The 21,754-nt window shown below is 41.4% G+C and overlaps 1 protein-coding gene across 1 annotated transcript in view; it reads left to right on the plus strand.

Moving 5' to 3' along the window:
- The window catches only part of FSIP1 (fibrous sheath interacting protein 1), a 142,936-nt gene that overhangs the window by 82,502 nt on the left and 38,680 nt on the right, over nt 1–21,754 (plus strand). Inside the window, exons 7-8 of the mRNA XM_089681490.1 lie at nt 5,474–5,580; nt 20,541–20,648. Of these exons, the coding sequence (XP_089537616.1) occupies nt 5,474–5,580; nt 20,541–20,648 (215 nt within the window). The remainder of the gene's footprint in view (nt 1–5,473; nt 5,581–20,540; nt 20,649–21,754) is intronic.

Here is a 21,754-nt window from a genome sequence, read left to right on the forward strand (position 1 = left end):
TGTTTGTTTTCACCTCCACTATTGTTGTGCTGTGCCTATCTTTTTGTGTTGTGCACCCATCCAGGGGGTCACACACACCCGCTGCCGAGCTAACCTTGTTACAATGTATAAATACATAGGTGGTCCATATAGTGAGCTTGGTGTAGAGTTATTCACTTTATCACAGAGGACAAGGAGCGCTCTTTATGTCTCGAGGAAAAATTATTTAACCTCCAAAATACGAAAAGGCTTCTTCACAGTAAGAGCTGTGAAACTGTGGAATAGACTCCCTCAAGAGCTGGATCTGGGCAGTTCAGTAGATTGTTTTAAAAAAGGCCTGAATTCTTTCCTAAACACACAAAATATATTGAGATACTGATATTTATAGATAACGTTGATCCAGGGAATATCCGATTGCCTCGTGGGGGATCAGGAAGGATTTTTTTTTCCCCTGCTGGAGCAAATTGCATCATGAGTTTTGGGGGGTTTTTTTTAACCTTCCTCTGGATCAATTGTGGGTATAGAATTACGTATATAGCACTGTATATAATTTTTTCTCCCATTTATTGGTTGAACTGGGTGGACTTGTATCTCTTTTCAACCAGACGAACTATGTAACTAAGAAAAATTGGCATTTTCAATAAAATATTCAACAAAAATGGATCTCAAAATTGTAAATGTTTTGATTTAGTTCCAGAAATTCTGCATGGAATCCCTTAAAGCTGTCACCATCCCTGTTCACCAAGGAAACTTTACTGCTTCTGTGGACATCAAGGATGATTACCTACACCTCATGTCTGCACCTCTGATGTTCACGAATGTGCTTGGCTTCAGATCAGCCACAATGCGCTAATGTGGTATCCCCACTGCGGGATACTTAGAAGATCCCGAGTTGATGGAACAGCAGGCATAGGCTCTGTCCTGACTCTTTGAAAATCACAGATGAACAAACTCATAAGTTGTAATATCTGTAATAGTTCAGGCCAGAGCATTCCATCCACAGAAAAGGCTTCAGACTTTCTGGTCTCCAGTTTGAACCCTGCAGCCCAGGTGTTGTCTGACTCTCCACTATTGCATGAAAGTCCTTGGTCTGATGGTAGCTGGTTTTAAAGCATTTCAATTCACTCAGTTTCACTGGTTTGGTAACTCAGGAATCCCACTCTGGTTCAAGGAAGTCCTTCATAACCGTCTTTTGGGGGACACTAATAATGGATGCCAGCCTGTTGGGCTGGCCAAGTCCCCTGCATCCTGTTGGGGCAGGGGACTTGGTTGTTAGAGGAGTCTCATCTCCTGATTAACTTATTGGAACTTCAGGTGATTGGTTTTCTCTACAGCATTGGAACATCCTACTTGTCACGATCGCAAGGTCGCCGCCACCATCATGCGACAATCCTACGATCGCGGCGTCAGACCCCAGACCTTCTCACCCAAACTCGTGACCGAAGGACTAGCCGATCTAAAACCGTGATGTGCGTAACAATGTCACACCCAGCTGCACCATGCACAACGATTTTCCAGCTAACTTACCACAATCGATGTACCAGCAGCATGGGCGATTGTTACTGGGTCAAGTTAATTACGCAATTAACCCTTCACACTGCCACCACCGCCTTTTTGTACAGAGAAAGAGGAAACTCGGCATTATCAGCTGTAACACTATAATGATTGAGATAATCGTCTGTATAAAACGGTCATAACACAGTCCTGTTATACAGAGGGTTAAACAAACAGTAGCGTTATCTTTAGAGGCAGGGATTTGTAAATTGCAATACAGAGCTATAGAAACAGTTCAACACTTTCAGAAAGAAAGATTTATTACTAAAAGGTCAAACAGGTGCAATAAAAATATTTTCAGAAAAAAGATGTAACTATATATAAAAATATACAAAGAACCATAGCACAGCAAAGAGATATCAGAGAGAGGTGAAAGGGTTAAGGTACTTGCCAAAGTCCTGGGTTAGCAGATCCAAGTTTCAGAGCGAGAGGGCAACTTCTTCCACTCTTAGGTCTGACAGCCTATTTTGTAGTTCCCCAGCAGGGGGTGTCTCTGGACCAACAAGTCTGAGGATTGATTAGATATGAATTATGAAAGTGTACACTGAATGGTTTGCGAGATCTATTTTTCTGCTTTCCTATGTGTCCGAGACAAGGCGAGTGACCCATCAAACGGTTTGCCTGCTCATAGTCCATCTGACGATATGTTCGGTTTTTATGTAAGTCTCTCATATTCCAAGATATGAGACATAGGGGAAAAATGGTTTTAACCGAAGTTATCTGATTCTGTCACCTACGCTGAGTTACGTTTTATGAGGTTGGAATCTCTCAACTCTGTAGAGAGCCTGCCTTATCTCTGCCGAGGTGTGAAATGGTACAGCTTCTTGGGACAGTGAGGTACCTCATGGCTCCCTGCTGGGATCTGGCCTGTGACACTTTCAACACACACACATCTGTCACTGTGCCTCTCAGAGTGAGAGGGGGGGGGGGGAAGAATGAGGGAATAACATGGCTACTCTTAACAAAATGGCAGACTGCGTCAGTCTCTGGTGCGCACGTTTGCGACAGGGGGGTCATCTGATCCAGATTCAGTCACACAGAATCACGGCAGTGATACGAATAGGCCTTTGCAACCAAATTTACCCTTATGGTAGGAACATATTATTTAAGGTCTTATGCACTTGAGAATAGTAGGTGTCCATGCATACATTAAAAGCTGCTCAGGAGTACATCTGTTACATTTCTTTATCTTTCCAACGAGCATATATATCATAAATGAAAAACACACAGTAAATACAACTTATTAATATGTTTTAAAGCTGAACTCCAGGTAAATAGAAAAATATGCATATGAAAAGCATACAATGGAGGTGTTTTACCTGCTAAAGGATTTATATATTTGTCTATTCACTTCTGAGATTTTCAGAAGTCTGCCAAACAGAAAAGACCTGTCTGGCAGTGCAGAAGACCTCATATTTAAGTAACTCTTACAGGTCTTGTCCCTCACCTAGTCCATGGAAAGACAGTGAAAGTAGAAGAAGCAGACTGTAGATTTCATCTCTCTGTCACACTGCTGTGCCTTAATTACCGTAGTTTAATAAAGACTACTTGACTGGAAAAAAAAAAACACATGGTCACTGCAGTACAGTTGATTCCCAGTCTGAGATCTGCTGTACAGGGACTGGCTAATATCAAATTGATACTCAAACACGCACACAGAGTGACTCCACCTCAACAAGAAGACATCAACAAGAGTAACCTCATCTAAGTGTATAAAAAAATATCAACTGAACACATTCGACTTCTCATTCTATGTTCACATACACATGATCAAACTCCTATACATTACGTCACATAGATTTCATCAGGTGCTCAAAAGTGAACATTCACCTTCCAAATAGATCCCTGCTGATACATCTACAGGGCCACCCACAATAATGTGCTGGTCTGGACACCCAAAAATAATAAATCTTACTCCTACCCAGGTATTTACATCTCCTTATACTGTGTCATTTATCATCCAAAAATACAAAGAATAACTAAGGTAATATATACAGTATATAGTGCCTTTAAAAAGTATTCATACTCTGAAATTTTCCACATTTTGTCATGTTACAGCCAAAAACTTAAAATTTTCACCTTCCAGCAGGACAATGACCCTAAACATACAGCCAGAACTACAATGAAATGGTTTAGATCAAAGTATATTTATGTGTTAGAAGTCCAGACCTAAATCCAATTGAGAATGTGTGTTAATACTTGAAAATTGCTGTTAATAGATGCTCTCCATCCAATCTGACAGAGCTTGAGCTATTTGGAAAAGAAGAATGGACAAAAATTTCACTCTCTAGATGTGCAAAGCTGGTAGAGGCATACCCAAAAAGACTTGCAGCTGTAATTGCAGTGAAAGGTGGTTCTGAAAAGTATTGACTCAGGGGGGCTGAATACAAATGCACACCACACTTCAGATATTAATTTAAAAATAATAATTTATAACATTTTGAAAACCATTTATCATTTTCCTTCCACTTCACTATTATGTGCCACTTTGTTTTGGTCTATCACATAAGATCCCAATAAAATACATTTACGTTTTAGGTTGTAACATGACAAAATGTGGAAAATTTCAAGGGGTATGAATACTTTTTCATAGCACTGTAACTTTAGCTTTTTCAATAAGGTTTGGCAATAAAACCTGGACACTGGCTGGTTTCTACGCAGAGTTGCACCACATTTTGCACTCTCCAGTTTTAGTAAATAACCCCCAAGGGGGGAAGCATCATCCTTCTTTAAGCATCATGGGTTTTTTTTGCAGCCCTTCTGCTTTGGCTTTCAGGCTTAGGGATCCTGTCTATTTCTCTGCCAGAGATTTTTCACAAATTTTCTGTGCCCCCACACACCACACCATTTATCTGCTCTCTCCTGCTCTTGATCACCCTGTCATCTGTCTGAAGATCTCCCCTGAGTAGAGCTCTGAGCCACACTCCATTCCCATAGCAAAACCCAGCACAATCAGTTGGTACTGGTTACCATCAATATACGGACCTAAGGTTGGAGGTTTCATTCCAACCAAAACAATACAAAACTATATAGAGACATGTCTTTTTCTAAGTACACAGTGGGTCCTTAATGGGGGTTACTTCGCTGATACAGTGTCCATTTGACACGTCCACTGATAAGTGCTTCCCAGCATATGTGTCATGAAACATTTCCTAATTGTTTTGCCCAGTGCCTGCATTATTTCAGTGAGGGCAAAGCATTCCGTGAGGACACCGTTTCAGAATGGTAGTCTGAGTTTTCAATTACTTGTGTTTTTATGTATACACATTATATAAAGTTTGTAAATAGTGAATAGTGTTTTGATATGCCATTATCGGAAAAGCAGTGGCTGAGTGCGTAAAGCCATCTGTTTTACAATATTAGAGCCAAATGGTCTTACCAATAGAGGTCACCTGAAAACAAAGACCTATAGCAGTGGTCTCCAAACAGTGGCCCTGGGGCCAGATGCGGCTCTTTGCTTGCTGGTTCTTGAGATATTATTCCTGCCACTGACACAAACAATGGGGTATAATTCCTGGCACAGACACCAACAATAGGGCACTAGTCCTCTCACTGACACCAACTATTTATCCCCCTAATACCAAAGATCGGGGATCTTTTACTCCCACTGTGCAAAGCCAGGCCCCTAAGGTATGAAGGACAGTAAAATGGCCCTTTCTTTGGAAGTTTGGAGACCCCTGAACTATAATAAAGAAGTGAAGTGCCTCCTTTTTTTTTTAAACTGCTGAGAGACTACCACAGGCTTTTGAAAGAATCACATGTCTTTACCCACATAGACTTCTAAATTTAATGTACACATGTTGGCAATACATTAAAAACAGCTGTGACTTTCTTGCAAACTTCTTGTGTATATAGAATGCACCATAGGTTTATTGCTCTTTTCACCAAAACATTGTCTTTTAAAACTGGATTGCATAGTCATTCCAAACTTTTGTTTCAGGTAAAGCTTCTGGAATGGAAACTAGTGAGATATTACACCAGAACACAAAACAGAAGAAGCAAAAAGACCATAAAGGAAGGATAGATTTTATTCAAAGGAACATTGAGGTATGTTAGTAATTTTTTTTAAAACATAAGAGTATAAATGGCAGTTGGTGCATGTGGTTTGCTGCAGAGGTTCGCAGTGGATGGCCTAAGTGGTCTTGTAGATGGGATGGGGGTCTATGATGGCTGAAGGTTTCTATGGAACATTGTAGAGGGAACTATATTGATGGATTTCTTTTTAAGGGAGAGTTGTGGGGCTGTTTAAGTTTTGTTATGGGGCTGGTCAATTTTGTTTACTTATACCTTGGTAAATCATGTACACCTTTGTGATGCAATGATTCTTAGGTTGCTGATAATAGAAGCCATCCTAGAATTGTTTTCTTTTTCTGTACAGCATGTGTTTATTGATGTGTCTCATGCAAATGTACAGAAGGGAGGAAGGGGAAAAAAAAGACTGTTTCACTTATATGAGAACAGATGTCTTGGCATTTCTATTGATTAACCACTTGCCCTGCTGAGGATTTACCCCCTTTCCTGACCAGGCCATTTTTTGCGCTACGTTACTTTAACTGACAATTGCACAGTTATGCAATGCTGCACCAAAATGAAATTTATGTCCTTTTTTCCCATGAATTGAGCTTTCGGTGGTATTTGTTCGCCTGTGTGTTTATTTTCTGCGCTAAAAAAAAAGCGACAATTTTGAGAAAGAACTATTTTTTACTTTTTGCTATTAAACGTCCAGTAAAAAAATTTTAAAAAATCAAATTTCATCAAATTTAGAACAAAATGTATTCTGCTACATGTCTTTGCTAAAAAAAAAAAATCCCAATACGTGTAAATTAATTGGTTTACGTGAAAGTTATAGCGATTACAAATGGCGGTATAGATACTGGAATTTTTTTTTCTTTTAATTTTTACTAGTAATGGTGGCAATCACCAACTTATATTGGGACTGCGGTGGGCATTCTGACACTGGGGGGAACTGACTTGGTGTCACTGACATCCCCAGTGACACCAATACAGTGATCAGTGCTAAAAAAAAAAAAAGCACTATACTAATGGCACTGGGCAGGAAGGGGATCACATGAGGGGTGATCAAAGGGTTAACTGTGTGCTGGGTGTGTTTTACTATGGGGCCATGTGTTTGTGCTTCACTGTAATCACACTGCTTTGGATGGCTGTGCTGTGCACAGCCATCCAAAGCAGTGTGCACGAGCTGACAGGGAGGAGAACTGTTTTGTTTACAAACAGTTCTTCTCCCCGTCAGAGATGCCCGGCAATCACTGGGAGCCGGCAACTAATCACCGGCCGGGACCCGGTGATTGACAGTCACGGCCGTGAATGGCGGCGCGGGTAGGGTGCGTGCAAAATGCAAAATCACACACACACACATACATATATACTTATACACACACACACGTGATTTTGCTCACCCGTGCTGCCCTGCAGCAGTTAAGTATGAAAAATCACATCATTTGGGCCACAGACACCTCTCCTCTCTGAAAAATATGCCCTTTTATTTTAATCCAAATCAAATACAGTGGGGCAAAAAAGTATTTAGTCAGCCACCAATTGTGCGAGTTCTCCCACTTAAAAAGATGAGAGAGGCCTGTAATTGGGATCATAGGTAGACCTATGAGAGACAAAATGAGAAAAAAAATCCAGACAATCACATTGGCTGATTTGGAAAGAATTTATTTGCAAATTATGGTGGAAAATAAGTATTTGGTCACCTACAAACAAGCAAGATTTCTGGCTCTCACAGACCTGTACCTTCTTCTTTAAGAGGCTCCTCTGTCCTGCACTCATTACCTGTATCAATGGCACCTGCTTGAACTTGTTATCAGTATAAAAGACACCTGTCCACAACCTCAAACAGTCACACTCCAAACTCCACTATGGTGAAGACCAAAGCGCTGTCAAAGGACACCAGAAACAAAATTGTAGACCTGCACCAGGCTGGGAAGACTGAATCTGCAATAGGCAAGCAGCTTGGTGTGAACAAATCAAATGTGGGAGCAATAATTAGAAAATGGAAGACATACAAGACCACTGATAATCTCCCTCGATCTGGGGCTCCACGCAAGATCTCACCCTGTGGGGTCAAAATGATCACAAGAACGGTGAGCAAAAATCCCAGGACCACACGGGGCGACCTAGTGAATGACCTGCAGAGAGCTGGGATCATCGTAACAAAGGCTACCATAAGTAACACACTACGCCGCCAGGGACTCAGATCCTGCAGTGCCAGACGTGTCCCCCTGCTTAAGCCAGTACATGTCCAGGCCCATCTGAAGTTTGCTAGAGAGCATTTGGATGATCCAGAAGAGGATTGGGAGAATGTCATATGGTCAGATGAAACCAAAATAGAACTGTTTGGTAGAAACACAACTCGTCGTGTTTGGAGGAGAGAGAATGCTGAGTTGCATCCAAAGAACACCATACCTACTGTGAAGCATGGGGGTGGCAACATCATGCTTTGGGGCTGTTTCTCTGCAAAGGGACCAGGATGACTGATCCATGTGCAGGACAGAATGAATGGGGCCATGTATCGTGAGATTTTGAGTGCAAACCTCCTTCCATCAGCAAGGGCATGGAAGATGAAACGTGGCTGGGTCTTCCAACATGATAATGATCCCAAACATACCGCCCGGGCAACGAAGCAGTGGCTTCGTAAGAAGCATTTCAAGGTCCTGGAGTGGCCTAGCCAGTCTCCAGATCTCAACCCCATAGAAAACCTTTGGAGGGAGTTGAAAGTCCGTGTTGCCCAGCGACAGCCCCAAAACATCACTGCTCTAGAGGAGATCTGCATGGAGGAATGGGCCAACATACCAGCAACAGTGTGTGCCAACCTTGTGAAGACTTACAGGAAACGTTTGACCTCTGTCATTGCCAACAAAGGATATATAACAAAGTATTGAGATGAACTTTTCATATTGACCAAATACTTATTTTCCAACATAATTTGCAAATAAATTCCTTCCAAATCAGCCAATGTGATTGTCTGGATTTTTTTTCTCATTTTGTCTCTCATAGTTGAGGTCTACCTATGATGCCAATTACAGGCCTCTCTCATCTTTGTAAGTGGGAGAACTTGCACAATTGGTGGCTGACTAAATACTTTTTTGCCCCACTGTATACAGGTGAAACTCGAAACATTAGAATATCGTGCATTTATTTCAGTAATGCAACTTAAAATGTAAAACTAATATATGAGATAGACTTATTACATGCAAAGCAAGATAGTTCAAGCCGCGATTTGTCATAATTGTGATGATTATGGCTTACAGCTCATGAAAACCCCAAATCCACAATCTCAGAAAATTAGAATATTACATGCAATCAATAAAACAAGGATTGTACATAGAACAATATTGGACCTCTGAAAAGTATAAGCATGCATATGTACTCAGTACTTGGTTTGGGCCCCTTTTGCAGCAATTACTGCCTCAATGCGGCGTGGCATGGAAGCTATCAGCCTGTGGCACTGCTGAGGTGTTATGGAAGACCAGGATGCTTCAATAGCGGCCTTCAGCTCTTGTGCATTGTTTGGTTTCATGTCTCTCATCTTTCTCTTGGCAATGCCCCATAGATGCTCTATGGGGTTCAGGTCAGGCGAATTTGCTGGCCAATCAACACAGTAATCCCATGGTCATTGAACCAGGTTTTGGTGCTTTTGGCATTGTGGGCAGGTGCCAAGTCCTGCTGGAAAATGAAGTCAGCATCCCCATAAAGCTCGTCTGTGGAAGGAAGCATGAAGTGCTTCAAAATCTCCTGGTAGACGGCTGCGTTGACCCTGGACTTAATGAAGCACAGTGGACCAACACCAGCAGATGACATGGCCCCCCAAATCAACACAGACTGTGGAAACTGAACTTCAAGCATCTTGCAGTGTGTGCCTCTCCATTCTCCCGCCATACTTTGGGTCCTTGGTTTCCAAATGAGATGCAAAAGTTGCTCTCATCAAAAAAGAGGACTTTGGACCACTGAGCAACAGACTAGCCCAGGTAAGACGCTTCTGACGTTGTTTGTTGTTCAGGAGCGGCTTGACAAGAGACATTTGAAGCCCATGTCCAGGATCCGTCTGTGTGTGGTGGCTCTTGATGCACTGACTCCAGCCTCACTCCACTCCTTGTGAAAGTCCCCAACACTTTTGAATGGCCTTTTCCTGACAATTCTCTCCAGGCTGCAGTCATCCCTGCTGCTTGTGCACCTTTTTCTTCCACACTTTTCTCTTCCAAATAACTTTCTATTAATGTATTCTTTGATACAGCACTTTGGGAACATCCAACTTCTTTTGCAATTACCTTTTGAGGCTTTCCCTCCTTATGGAGGGTGTCAATGATGGTTTTCTGTACAACTGTCAGGTCAGCAGTCTTTCCCATGATTGTGATTCCTACTGAACCAGACTGAGAGACATTTAAAGGCTCAGGAACCCTTTGCAGGTGTTATTGCCTAATTAGCTGATTAGAGTGGGACACTTTGACCATAGAATATTGCACCTTTTCACAATATTCTAATTTTCTCAGATTGTGGATTTGGGGTTTTCATAAGCTGTAAGCCATAATCATCACAATTATGACAAATCACGGCTTGAACTATCTTGATTTGCATGTAATAAGTCTATCTCATATATTCGTTTCACCTTTTAAGTTGCATTACTGAAATAAATGAACTTTTGCACGATATTCTAATTGTTCGAGTTTCACCTGTTCTTCCTGTGGAGTCTTCTGGAGGGGTGGAGGGATTTTCTAAGCACACCCTCCTGCCTGCATGCCTGAGCTATGAGCAAACAGATTCCAGGAAGTAAATGCTACATGAATCATTTGCCCATACGCAAAATGGTCATGGGAGCCTGGTATGGATTGGGGGCGCTGTACACTGTTTTTTAATGTAGGCTATTTTGTTTACAAAAGATGACTCGTTGTTAGGAAGCCGGCAGGTGCCACTTAGATGCTGGCTCCTGACAACCAAAGCTCAGGAAAATTTGGTTAAAAGAAGAGGGGAAAAATGCATCAAAATTGCATCTAAACATTCATGCAGAAAAGCATTCGGAACGCATCTGGACTGCGTTTCTGTGGTGTGAACCGGCCCTATAGAGGTGGCAGTTATACCTATACAGTGAGGAACAGAAGTATTTGAACACCCTGCGATTTTGCAAGTTCTCCCACTTAGAAATCATGGAGGGGTCTGAAATTCACATTGTAGGTGCATTCCCACTCTGAGAGACAGAATTTAAAAAAAAATTCAGGAAATCACATTGTATGATTTTTAAAGAATTTATTTGTCTTGCACTGCTGAACGTAAGTATTTGAACACCTGAGAAAATCAGTGTTAATATTTGGTACAGAAGCCTTTGTTTGCAATTACAGAGGTCAAACATTTCCTGTAGTTCTTGACCAGGTTTGCACACACTGCAACAGGGATTTTGGCCCACTCCTCCACACAGATCTCCTCTAGATCTGTCAGGTTTCAGGGCTGTCGCTGAGCAACACAGAGTTTCAGCTCCATCCAAAGATGTTCTATTGGGTTTAGGTCTGGAGACTGGCTAGGCCACTCCAGAACCTTGATATGCTTCTTACGGAGCCACTCCTTGGTTATCCTGGCTGTGTGCTTCGGGTCGTTGTCATGTTGGAAGACCCAGCCACGACCCATCTTCAATCCTCTGACTGAGGAAAGGAGGTTGTTGCTCAAAATCTCACAATAAATGGCCCCATTCATCCTCTCCTTAATACAGTGCAGTCGTACTGTCCCCTTTGCAGAAAAGCACTCCCAAAGCATGATGTTACCGCCCCATGCTTCACAGTAGGGTTGGTGTTCTTGGGATGCAACTCATCCTTTTTCCTCCAAACACAACGAGTGAAGTTTAGACCAAAAAGTTCTACTTTGGTCTTATCTGACCACATGACTTTCTCCCATGCCTCCTCTGGATCATCCAGATGGTCATTGGCAAACTTCAGACAGGCCTGGACATGTGATGACTTGAGCAGGGGAACCTTCCCTGCAATGCATGATTTGAAACCATGACGGCGTAGTGTTCTACCGACAGTGACCTTTAAAACTGTGGTCCCAGCTCTCTTCATGTCATTGACCAGCTCCTCTCTTGTAGTTCTGGGCTGATTCCTCACCTTTCTTATCATCAGTGATACCTCATGAGGTGAGATCTTGCATGGAGCCCCAGTCCGAGGGGACTGACAGTCATCTTTAGCCTCTTCCATTTTCTAACAATTGCTCCAACAGTTGATCTGTTTTCACTAAGCTGCTTGGCAATTGCCCCGTAGCCCTTTCAAGCCTTGTGGAGGGCCACAATTTTGTCTCTGGTGTCTTTTGACAGCTCTTTGGTCTTGCCCATGGTAGTAGTTGGCGTCTGACTGACTGTGGGGTGGACAGGTGTCTTTAAAGAGCTCAGACAGGTGCTACTAAGTTAGATTAATGAGTGGAGTAGAGGTGGACTTTTTAAAGGCACAGTAACAAGGCTTTGAGAGCCAGAATTCTTGCTGTTTCTTAGGTGTTCAAATACTTATGTCCACAGTGCAAGACAAATAAATTCTTTAAAAATCATACAATGTGATTTCCTGAATTTAATTTTTAAATTCTGTCTCTCAGAGTGGGAATGTACCTACAATGTGAATTTCAGACCCCTCCATGATTCCTAAGTGGGAGAACTTGCAAAATCGCAGGGTGTTCAAATACTTCTGTTCCTCGCTGTACATAAAAGACTAGGATCTTGTGTCCCCCAAATAACTACTAGATAAAAGGATTTTACAGTGAATCCAATAAAATGAAGGAAAATATGTTTTTTTAATTTCACTGACCAACCATTTAAGGGCATTTTATTTTCAGCACTGACTATCTAATGTACTTTGTTGTAAGTGCTGTCAACTGATAATGAAATTGTATAAACTTAGTGTGACGATTGTGGCGTCAGACCCCTGACGTTCTCACCAAACTCGTGACCGAAGGACTAGCCAATCTAAAACCGTGATGTCACGTGAGTAACAATGCCACGCCCAGTTGCACCCTGCACAACGATTTTCCACCTAATGGACCACAAATCGATGTGGTGCCTACAGGAGCCTAAGTGCAATTGTTATTGGGTCAGGTTAATTACGCAATTAACCTTTCACACTGCCACCACCTCCTTTTTGTACAGAGAAAGAGGAAACTCAGCAATAACACTAGGATGATTGGATAATCGTCTGTATACCACTATCACCGCAGACAGGTTATACAGAGGATTAAACACACATAGTAGCGCTCTTCAGCAGCATGAATTCGTAAGTTGCATTAAAGAGCTATAGAAACAGTTCAACACTTTCAGAAAGAAAGATTACTAAAAGGTCAAAAGGGTGCAATAACAATATTTACAGAAAAAAGATGTAACCAATATATATATATATATATATATATATATATATATACATACACAGAGAACAATAGCACAGCAAAGAGGTAACAGAAAGGAGGATAAAGGGTTAAAGTACTTGCCAATCAGCCTTGGGTTAAGCAGATCAAGTTTCAGAGCAAAAGGGCACCGTCTCCCAAGTTGGTTCTGATGTTAAAAGGGAGAATTCTTCAACTCCCACTCTTAGGCCTGACAGCCTATTTTGTAGTCCCCTAGCAGGGGGTGTGTCTGGAGCCAAGGACCAATGCCTCAGTTGGGGAGGGGTGTCTGGGTGGAGGCCCAAACTAGAACCAAAATCTTTCCTAGCTCATATTTTGGCTCATAACTTTTCCTAGGCACAAGTACCATTCCACCCGCGGGTAGATTAATATGCAGACGCATCTGAGAAACGGTTAGATATGAAATACATACTTGAAGGGTTGAAGAGATGTAATTTTCTGCTTTCCTATGTATTTCAGCCAGGGAGTGTGACCTATAAAATGATTTGTCTGATCGTGAGCAATCTGAAGATATTCCTGGTTTTTATGTAAGTTTATCATATTCCAAGATATGAGACATAGGGGAAAAGTGGATTTTAAAAGTTTTATCTAGTTTCTTACTCCTCTGGAATGTCTTTGAACTCAGGGGAAGGCTTGGGTTATTCTTTTACGATGTGCCAGATTGCACAGGTTCTTTAGACAGCGAGGCCCCAGCTCAGAGATGTTTTATAGCTCGGAGCCCCGGCCTGCCTGTGACACTTCCAACACACACACTGACCAAATGTCACTGTGACTCTCAGAGAGGGAGGGGGATGATCCAAGAGGGGGAGAGATGGAGGGTTTGGAGCAAAATGGTTGAACAGTGTCCATCTCTGTGGGCATGATTGCTACACTTAGGGCTTGTTCACACCAGCTGCTGAATTGCAATGAAAATTTTTTTATTTGATAGCGAATGTAAGTTTTAAATATGTTAATCAAATTAATTAATCCACTATGATGTTTTGGGAATTTACTCAATGGTACTAGCGTTCGAGTTGACGACAGCCAGGAAATAAGTTTCAGGGCTTGTTGACTCACTTTTAGTAAAGTAAAAAATTCCACAGAATAAATGGTTGCCCTGGGGGGGGGAGCTTTGTTCCAACACCAGTTCCAAAACACAACAGAATTGGTGCAGGGGAGTACAGTATTCCTCCACTAATGCTGTATAACAGGCATGTGCTTCCTTCAGCCTCTTGGCTTACTTCTGCAGCACTCCTGCTCAGGCCTCAGACGCAGATCTTTTGGCTGGTCCCTCAGACCAGTACACAGTACCACTGTGTTCACATGCAATCTATGTGCATCTCTCTTGCAGCTTCCTACTGAACAGGGCCCACACCCTGACCTGCGCAGTAGACCACCTGTTTCCTGGATGGAGCCCTGAACTATGGCCAAGTCATAGACTAAAAAGGCTGTGCACATCTGCACACACAGCCCGCTGGTCCCCAGTAAATCTAGACACTGGGTTTGAGACTTCTTCCCTTCTAAAGCTCTTCAAAGCCTCTGGACTCCAGACCTCAATCCGGGAGTTAGAAAACTGAAAATACAATTTTCTCTGTTCAAAACAGACACCTTGGTGCCCATAAGTCAGAATCCTTGAGAACCCTGTGTAATTTTTGCCTATTTCAACCCAATGGCAGGGCTCACCGGGAAGTTAGATGAGATAAGTTTCACATGTACATGAACTATCACTAATATTCATATGCTCTCTACAGTCACTGCAGACAAATATGTAGTAGAAGACACCAGAGGATATTTAGTACTCAAGCAATTTTATCGGTGACTCCCTCACTAACAATTGGTATAGTTAGGCATGCCATGGAGGTACCATCAGTCAGAATTATGTGGTATATTATTTGATTCAGGAAATTGTCTAATTTTAATCAGACCCAGAAGAATTTTTTGGTGTTTGTCACAGTAGTGTTTTTTTATTATCTCTGGACAAACACTGTTATATTTAGAGAAAATGTAAACCTAGTGACCCTGTATATATATTTTTTTTAACATGAGTTTTTTAAGTATGTAATGTCTCCCTTCCATAATGTTTCTATTATACTCCTTTCCATTCATCTGTTGATGCAAATACTGTATGCAGCTGACAAAGTATGGTCCTTGTAGTTTGTCCTGTGATGATGTGGTTAGAGTCTTCTATACAAAATGAACTGTTCCCTGTACTTTTGGTTTCCTTGAATGGAGAAATGTACAGAGAAAATTCCATGTGATGAATTTTGGCACTTCCTATCTATCATAAATCCAAGAAGAACAGCTCTATCATTATATTTCCTGATTTATTTTTTCCAAGTTTATTTTGTTAGCACTTGTGTTAAATGGCATAAAATTGCTTGTTCTTGTAGTGCTACCTCCACTAAAGCCACTGGTGATGATGGGTCCTCTGTTCTGCCATAACTTTTTTAACTGCTCCTTCCCTACTAGCACACATGGCCTTAGACTCAAAGCCGTTTACACCTGTGGACGTAAGGGTAATAGGCTACCACTCTTAGATTGCACAGGAATAAGGCCACAAACTGCATGGGAAAAATTATTTAAATGTATTAGGCAAAGCAAACAAATGTGTAAATCAATAAACTTGTAATTATACAGACTTGAGAACACTGTGAAGGGTGAAATGGTTAATTACCCACTATCTGACACTTAAAGTTAAACTGCAACTAGGTAACTAAGGCCTCTAACCAAACTCAACCAGTCAAAAGAACCAAAAAGGGTTCTGGTGCACACCTTGTGCATACAACTCCAACAGCAGGTGGGTGTATGCATCTCTAGTGAATAGGATACCCTGAATGTGTCTGAATATCCCTGGGGCCTGGTATTCAATGCTGGCCAGCTTTCGATGAGGCCCTTCTTTAGGTGGTGCACTTTCCATTTAAGAGTGCCACTAAATAACAGAGGTTAAGCGGCAAGTACAGTAGGTACAGTGCGCTTTTGGGCAAACAGTGTGTGGCAGGCGTAGAGGATATGTAGTCCAGCTCACAACTTTCTGGCAGGCGGACCCTGAAGCTGCAGCATTTCTCTCTCTCAACTCAGTCTCTGAAGCCAGCTCCAGCAATCTGAGATGCAGGTTTGTTCCCTCTCCCTGATGTGGGGGAACAGAAAAAGCAACAGGTCCTCTCAGCTACTCTTTAATGGCTCTGGTCCATCGGCTGTGGTACACAGACCCTGACTTCCCTAGGACTGCCCAGATCTCGATTAGTTTACCCAGAAAGACTGTTAAGCTTTCCTCCTCTAGCAGCATGGTTTTGTGTGAAATGAAGTCCAGTAGCCACAAGTCTCTGTAAACAAGGATGATGCAGTGCTTCTTTAAGAATTACTTTTCCCACGAGGCTCTGCAGCCCAGTAACTTTTCTTTCATATGCTCCATTTGGCTCAGACTCTCCTGCTCCTTGATTGTCTGAAGCTCCCCTGCTCCTTAATTGGTTCAAGCTCTCTGCCAGGAGGGAGGAGGGAGGGGGGAAAGGTGCAAGGAGGATTTCACACAGATTATTCCTGAAAGCTGACTGCAGCACTTACATTCTCTTTTTTGAATACTGCATTAGGTGATTGTAGCCCTATTAGTGCACTTGCAGAAAAACAGTACATGATATTTTAATTTTTTTTTTTTAACTTGCGTCAGCAGTTAAATCAGAATTATACTTGCCTCTGCTGCAGTGATAAGATGTCCACAAGCTTTCTCGCCAGCACCGATTTTTGTTCAGGATTTTCAACCATCTTCATTGGCCAGGCCTGGATGATTTAAGGTGTTAATAAAGGCAACACTTTTTATTTTTATTTTGGATATAGTAAAGCAGGGTTATAACCTTTTGTCAGTTGTTTTGTTTTTCCCTTTACTTCCTGTACTGTAGACAAAAAAAGGAAGTGATAGGAAATCCCTCCAAAGTGAGGGAATGTTTTGCTTGTGTCTAGTAAGGTTCTTTGTGGTACATGTGATAGACATTAGTATACTAATAAGATACTCAACTTGGGTATCCAGGTAATGGAATTTTCTCATGGCTCCTTGCTTCTTAGAGTCCAGCACCAAACATTTGGCTCTTCTCTGTCTCCAGAAGAAGTGTTCCTTCTTTGTCTTCCAGAACAACTCTGTCTTTGTCTGAGCACATGGCCTGATTTCCTGTGCTGAGCTCATAAACCAGTGCAACAGGTTCATTTGCATATCAATAGGGGTATCCTCATCTTCCAAATGCAACACATAACTAAAATCTAACCACTAACATATCTAATCTATACAAAATCAACATTTTAGCCATAGCAACACAGGGAATCCTGGGGTGTCACCAGAACTAGTGTCCTTGGAAGATCTTCCCTCTATTATTGTTCTGATGTCAACCCAAAATATGGGATTTATTTATACTTTATTTTTCGATGTTAAAGGTAAACAAGACAAATAAGGAGGGTGTATCTCCCTACTGGGGGCACAGATAGCATTAAAAAGTAACAGGTGTTTTAATCCATCTCCACTCTATCCAAAAAGAGAAAAAAAAAAAAATAGCCTCAAGTGACACTTTAAAACGGTAGTAAATTCTACTACTGTTTTTAAAATTGACACCCTGCAGTGTTATGCCATTGTGCACAAGTATGTACCACATACTATCACATTATGATAGACTTACATTTAAAACTGTACTGTCACCAGTTCCTTCTTTGCCTAGTCTTCTTTCTAGGCTCGCACTCTCCACTCGTTTGAATAGTGGGACTGGGATGATGTCACTCCCGTGTATATACAGTTGTGTTCAAAATAATAGCAGTGTGTTTGAAAAAAGTGAATAAAGCTCAAAATCCTTCTAATAGCTTTTATTTCCATACACACAAATGCATTGGGAGCACTACACATTCTATTCCAAATCAAAACATGAAGAAAAATATATCACATTTGTGTTGTTCCTCTAAACAAATTGAAGAAAAGTGAATATTAGACTGTTCAAAAAAATTGCAGTGTTTGTATTCTTCTTTGCAAACTCAAACATTCACTATATAAACTGAAAAATGTTTGAAGATTTTGCTTTCCTTTGAATCACTTAATTAATATTTAGTTGTATAAGCACTGTTTCTGAGAACTGCTGTACATCTGTGTTGCATGGAGTCAACCAACTTCTGGCACCTGTGAATAGGTATTCCAGCCCAGGATGCTTGGACTACATTCCACAGTTCTTCTCGATTTCTTGGTTTTGCCTCAGAAACTGCATTTTTTATGTCACCCCACAAATTTTCTATTGGATTAAGATCTGAGGATTTGGCTGGCCACTCCATAACATCAATCTTGTTGGTCTGGAACCAAGATTTTGCACGTTTACTGGTGTGTTTGGGGTCGCGGTCTTGTTGGAACACCCATTTCAAGGGCAATTCCTCTTCAGCATAAGGCAGCATGACCTCTTCAAGTTTTCTGATGTATTCAAACTGATCCATGAACCCTGGTATGCGATAAAATAGGTCCAACACCGTAGTATGAGAAACATCCCCATATCATGATGCTTGCACAACCATGCTTCACTGTCTTCACAGTGTACTGTGGCTTGAATTCAGTGTTTGGGGGTCGTCTGACAAACTGCCTCCTGCCACTAGACCCAAAAAGAACAATCTTACTTTCATCAGTCCACAAAATGTTGCGCCATTTCTCTTTAGGCCAGTCAATATGCTCTTTGGCAAATTGTAACCTCTTCAGCACGTCTTTTTTTCAACAATGGGACTTTGCGGGGGCTTCTTGCAGATAGCTTGGCTTCACATAGGCGTCTTCTAATTGTAACAGTACTCACAGATAACTTTAGACCTTCTTTGATCTTCTTGGAGCTGATTGTTGGCTGAGTCCTTGCCATTTTGGCTATTCTTCTAGCCATTCGAATGGTAGTTTTTCGCTTTCTTCCACGACTTTCAGGTTTTGGTTGCCATTTTAAAGCCTTTGCGATCATTTTAGCTGAGCAGCCTATCATTTTCTGCTCTTCTTTATATTTTTTCCCCTCTCCAATCAACTTTTTAATCAAGGTACAGTGTTCTTCTAAACAATGTCTGGAACGACCCATTTTCCTCAGAATTTCAGAGAGAAATGCATTGTAACCAGCATGTACAACATTTGCTGCCTTCCTTCCTTAAATAAGGGAAATAATTGCCACCTGTTTTTCAAAGAATGAATGACCTCACTCCACACTGCTATTATTTTGAACATGCCCCTTTGAATTAGTGATTCAATTACACAGAATCAGCAGCATGCATGTCATGACTGTTGGATCTGTTGGATTTCTATTACTCTACTACACCTGCTAGTAAATTATTTTCCATGTAGAGATATAATTTCTACCAAAAACAGTGATTGATCAGGTTCGTGATGTCTGACTGCTATTATTTGGAACACAACTGTACATGGGAGTAATCGCCATGGCATGGTGCTCTCTGCATTCATGGCATACTTAATGTGCTCTGATTGCAGAGCACACTACACATATGCAGCATCACCGTTGGCTAGAGGCAATGTAGATATCTCCTAGACAGTACAAGTTTAGGAGATATTCATCATAATAGTGTAAGACTTTTTATAAGCTTACATGTAGTACAGAATTCAATATAGAAGTTTGCTACCACTTTAATTCCCTTGCATTGCACACTTGAGTGAATTTATCCTGGCAATCAGCAGGTGCCAGGATTGAATAATGAGCTGTGCATCCGTTGCTCTTTGTACAGTAAAAAAAAAGTTTGAGAGAAGAAAGGTAAGAATGCTTTACTGCAAAAGAGTACATCTCTTTGGCCAAATTTACACTTTCTTTCAGGGGAAGCTAGTTTCATGTTAATCATTGCCATTATTTTGCTAAAGCTCGTTGTATTGGTATTTGTTGAACATAGAAGAAGGGGGTATACCCCTGAAAGCTTGTCCTGAAAAATTATTGGGACAAATATAGGAATGCTCATTGATCTTACAAGAGTCCCAAGGAGCTATGAAGTTCATAATGACGTGAAGTTCAATGAGCTCCTCAGTATTGATGTACAGCAGCTCACTGGATGTTGTTCTCAGTGCCTGGTCGCAGCAACTATATTACAAAAATTGAAATCGAAGCGTCACACTACTGCTAAGAGGTCCAGATACAACTTTATTCCGATAAAGGTCCGGGGGTTGATCCAATTAGTAGCCAACGTGTTCCAGGGGTCAAAGAGTACCTCCTTCATCAGGGCATGAGTGAGAGCAGTGTGAAAAAACTAGGAGGGAACTGGATCCTCTGGGGTGTATAAACTGCCTTCCTGGGAACCAGATCATTTACATCAACATCAATACTTTAAGGTAGAAATAACAGTGAGATAACCATATGGGTCCAGCACTATTTTTCCACTTCTTTAACTATAGCAAATGTATTTGCGGATTTACTATGATGTCATAGGCAATAAAATATGCTGTTTTTGCACACTGCAGCTTAGAGTTAGAAGAGTAAATGAAGTGTCTACCGTAAATGGGGAGATGGGCAATCTTATGCAATAGAACCTGGATTCCAGAGTCCAGCTTTAACTGTGTTGAATATTATATATATTTTTTTCATTTATTCAGGCACTAATGAGGAAGTGAAACTATATAAGTTGGAGAATAATGAAACCTTAATGATTTTTTTTCCCTACAGTTAGTTAAAGAAGCTGGGTCTCATGTCTTTTTCATGGATGAGGAAAAACTGCGTTTGGAACAGCTACTGGCAGATATTCAAGATGGCTGTAGTGATGATGATGCCACAGTGAGTGAAAAGTTATTCGAGCTCTCTAGCTATGATTATTTATACATAGTTCTATAAAAAAAAAATTAAACAGCGTTATGTTTTTAGTAGAGGAAGATTGCTGATGTGAAAGTGTTAAAGCATCAGTTCAGCTTTTGGAACATGTTACATATTGCACCAGTTTTTTTTTTTAGGGTGGAGCATGTAACATGTTACCACTGCTGCAGCCTCTCCTCGATCCACCACCTCTGCTGACAGTGAGCCGGGGATCTTCTCCCCAACTCACTGTCACGATTTTTTTTTAAAAGTGGCTGTGCGGGGCTCCGCCCATCCAGTCGCATGATTCATTCAGAGTTCTGTGAATGGGAACACTACAACTACTGTCAGCCTTTGCAGCTGACAACCTGTAGTTTCAATGAACTATCAGAGCACTGGTGAGCATTCTAGGTAGTTCATTGATGGTTCCTGTCATTGTGTAACTGCTTGCCTGTATGAGCAGACAGCTTACACTGACAGTCTGCAGAACCCTCGCATTGCACCCACGATCTGCTTATGGGTGCAATGCTTTACAAGCTCCTAATAAAAAATAATAAATGCATATGGTGAACTTGTGTAGTGCTGACAATTTATGTAGCCCTTCACATACTGTAAATTCACATCAGGCCTTGCCCTTGGGGAGCTTACGAGAATATTGCAGTAGTTGTGGTGGGAAAATTATAAAGGTTGTGAACTAGAATTTTATACACTCCTTAGTAAAGAGAAGGCTTATTTTTGAGATCATGCTCAAGTAAGACTCATGCATCCTCTTTCTTGTTCAAGACATAAGCAAAGTTCTAATCCTTACCCCCCCAGATATTTTACCTTGACTGCAGCATATGCTTCTGTCTGGTCCTCCCCTTTATATAATCCATAGACATCTACCATGGTCATAGAAAACACCACTTTTGGCAAGTATGCCTTCTCCATCAGAGCAAGTAGCATACGGTCACTCATAAAATGTCTGCCCCTTTAGTTACCAACAGTTGAAACCAACAAAATTGTTGTGCCATGTCTCCCGATAACCACAATACCAGTGTCACTGGGCATCTTAGGCAGTACCGTAGATGCCATAAACCTAGGCTGAAGGG

Source organism: Staurois parvus, unplaced genomic scaffold (assembly GCF_062004578.1).
Source record: "Staurois parvus isolate SC_StPar_1 unplaced genomic scaffold, SC_StPar_1.0 ptg000267l, whole genome shotgun sequence".
NCBI lineage: Eukaryota > Metazoa > Chordata > Amphibia > Anura > Ranidae > Staurois > Staurois parvus.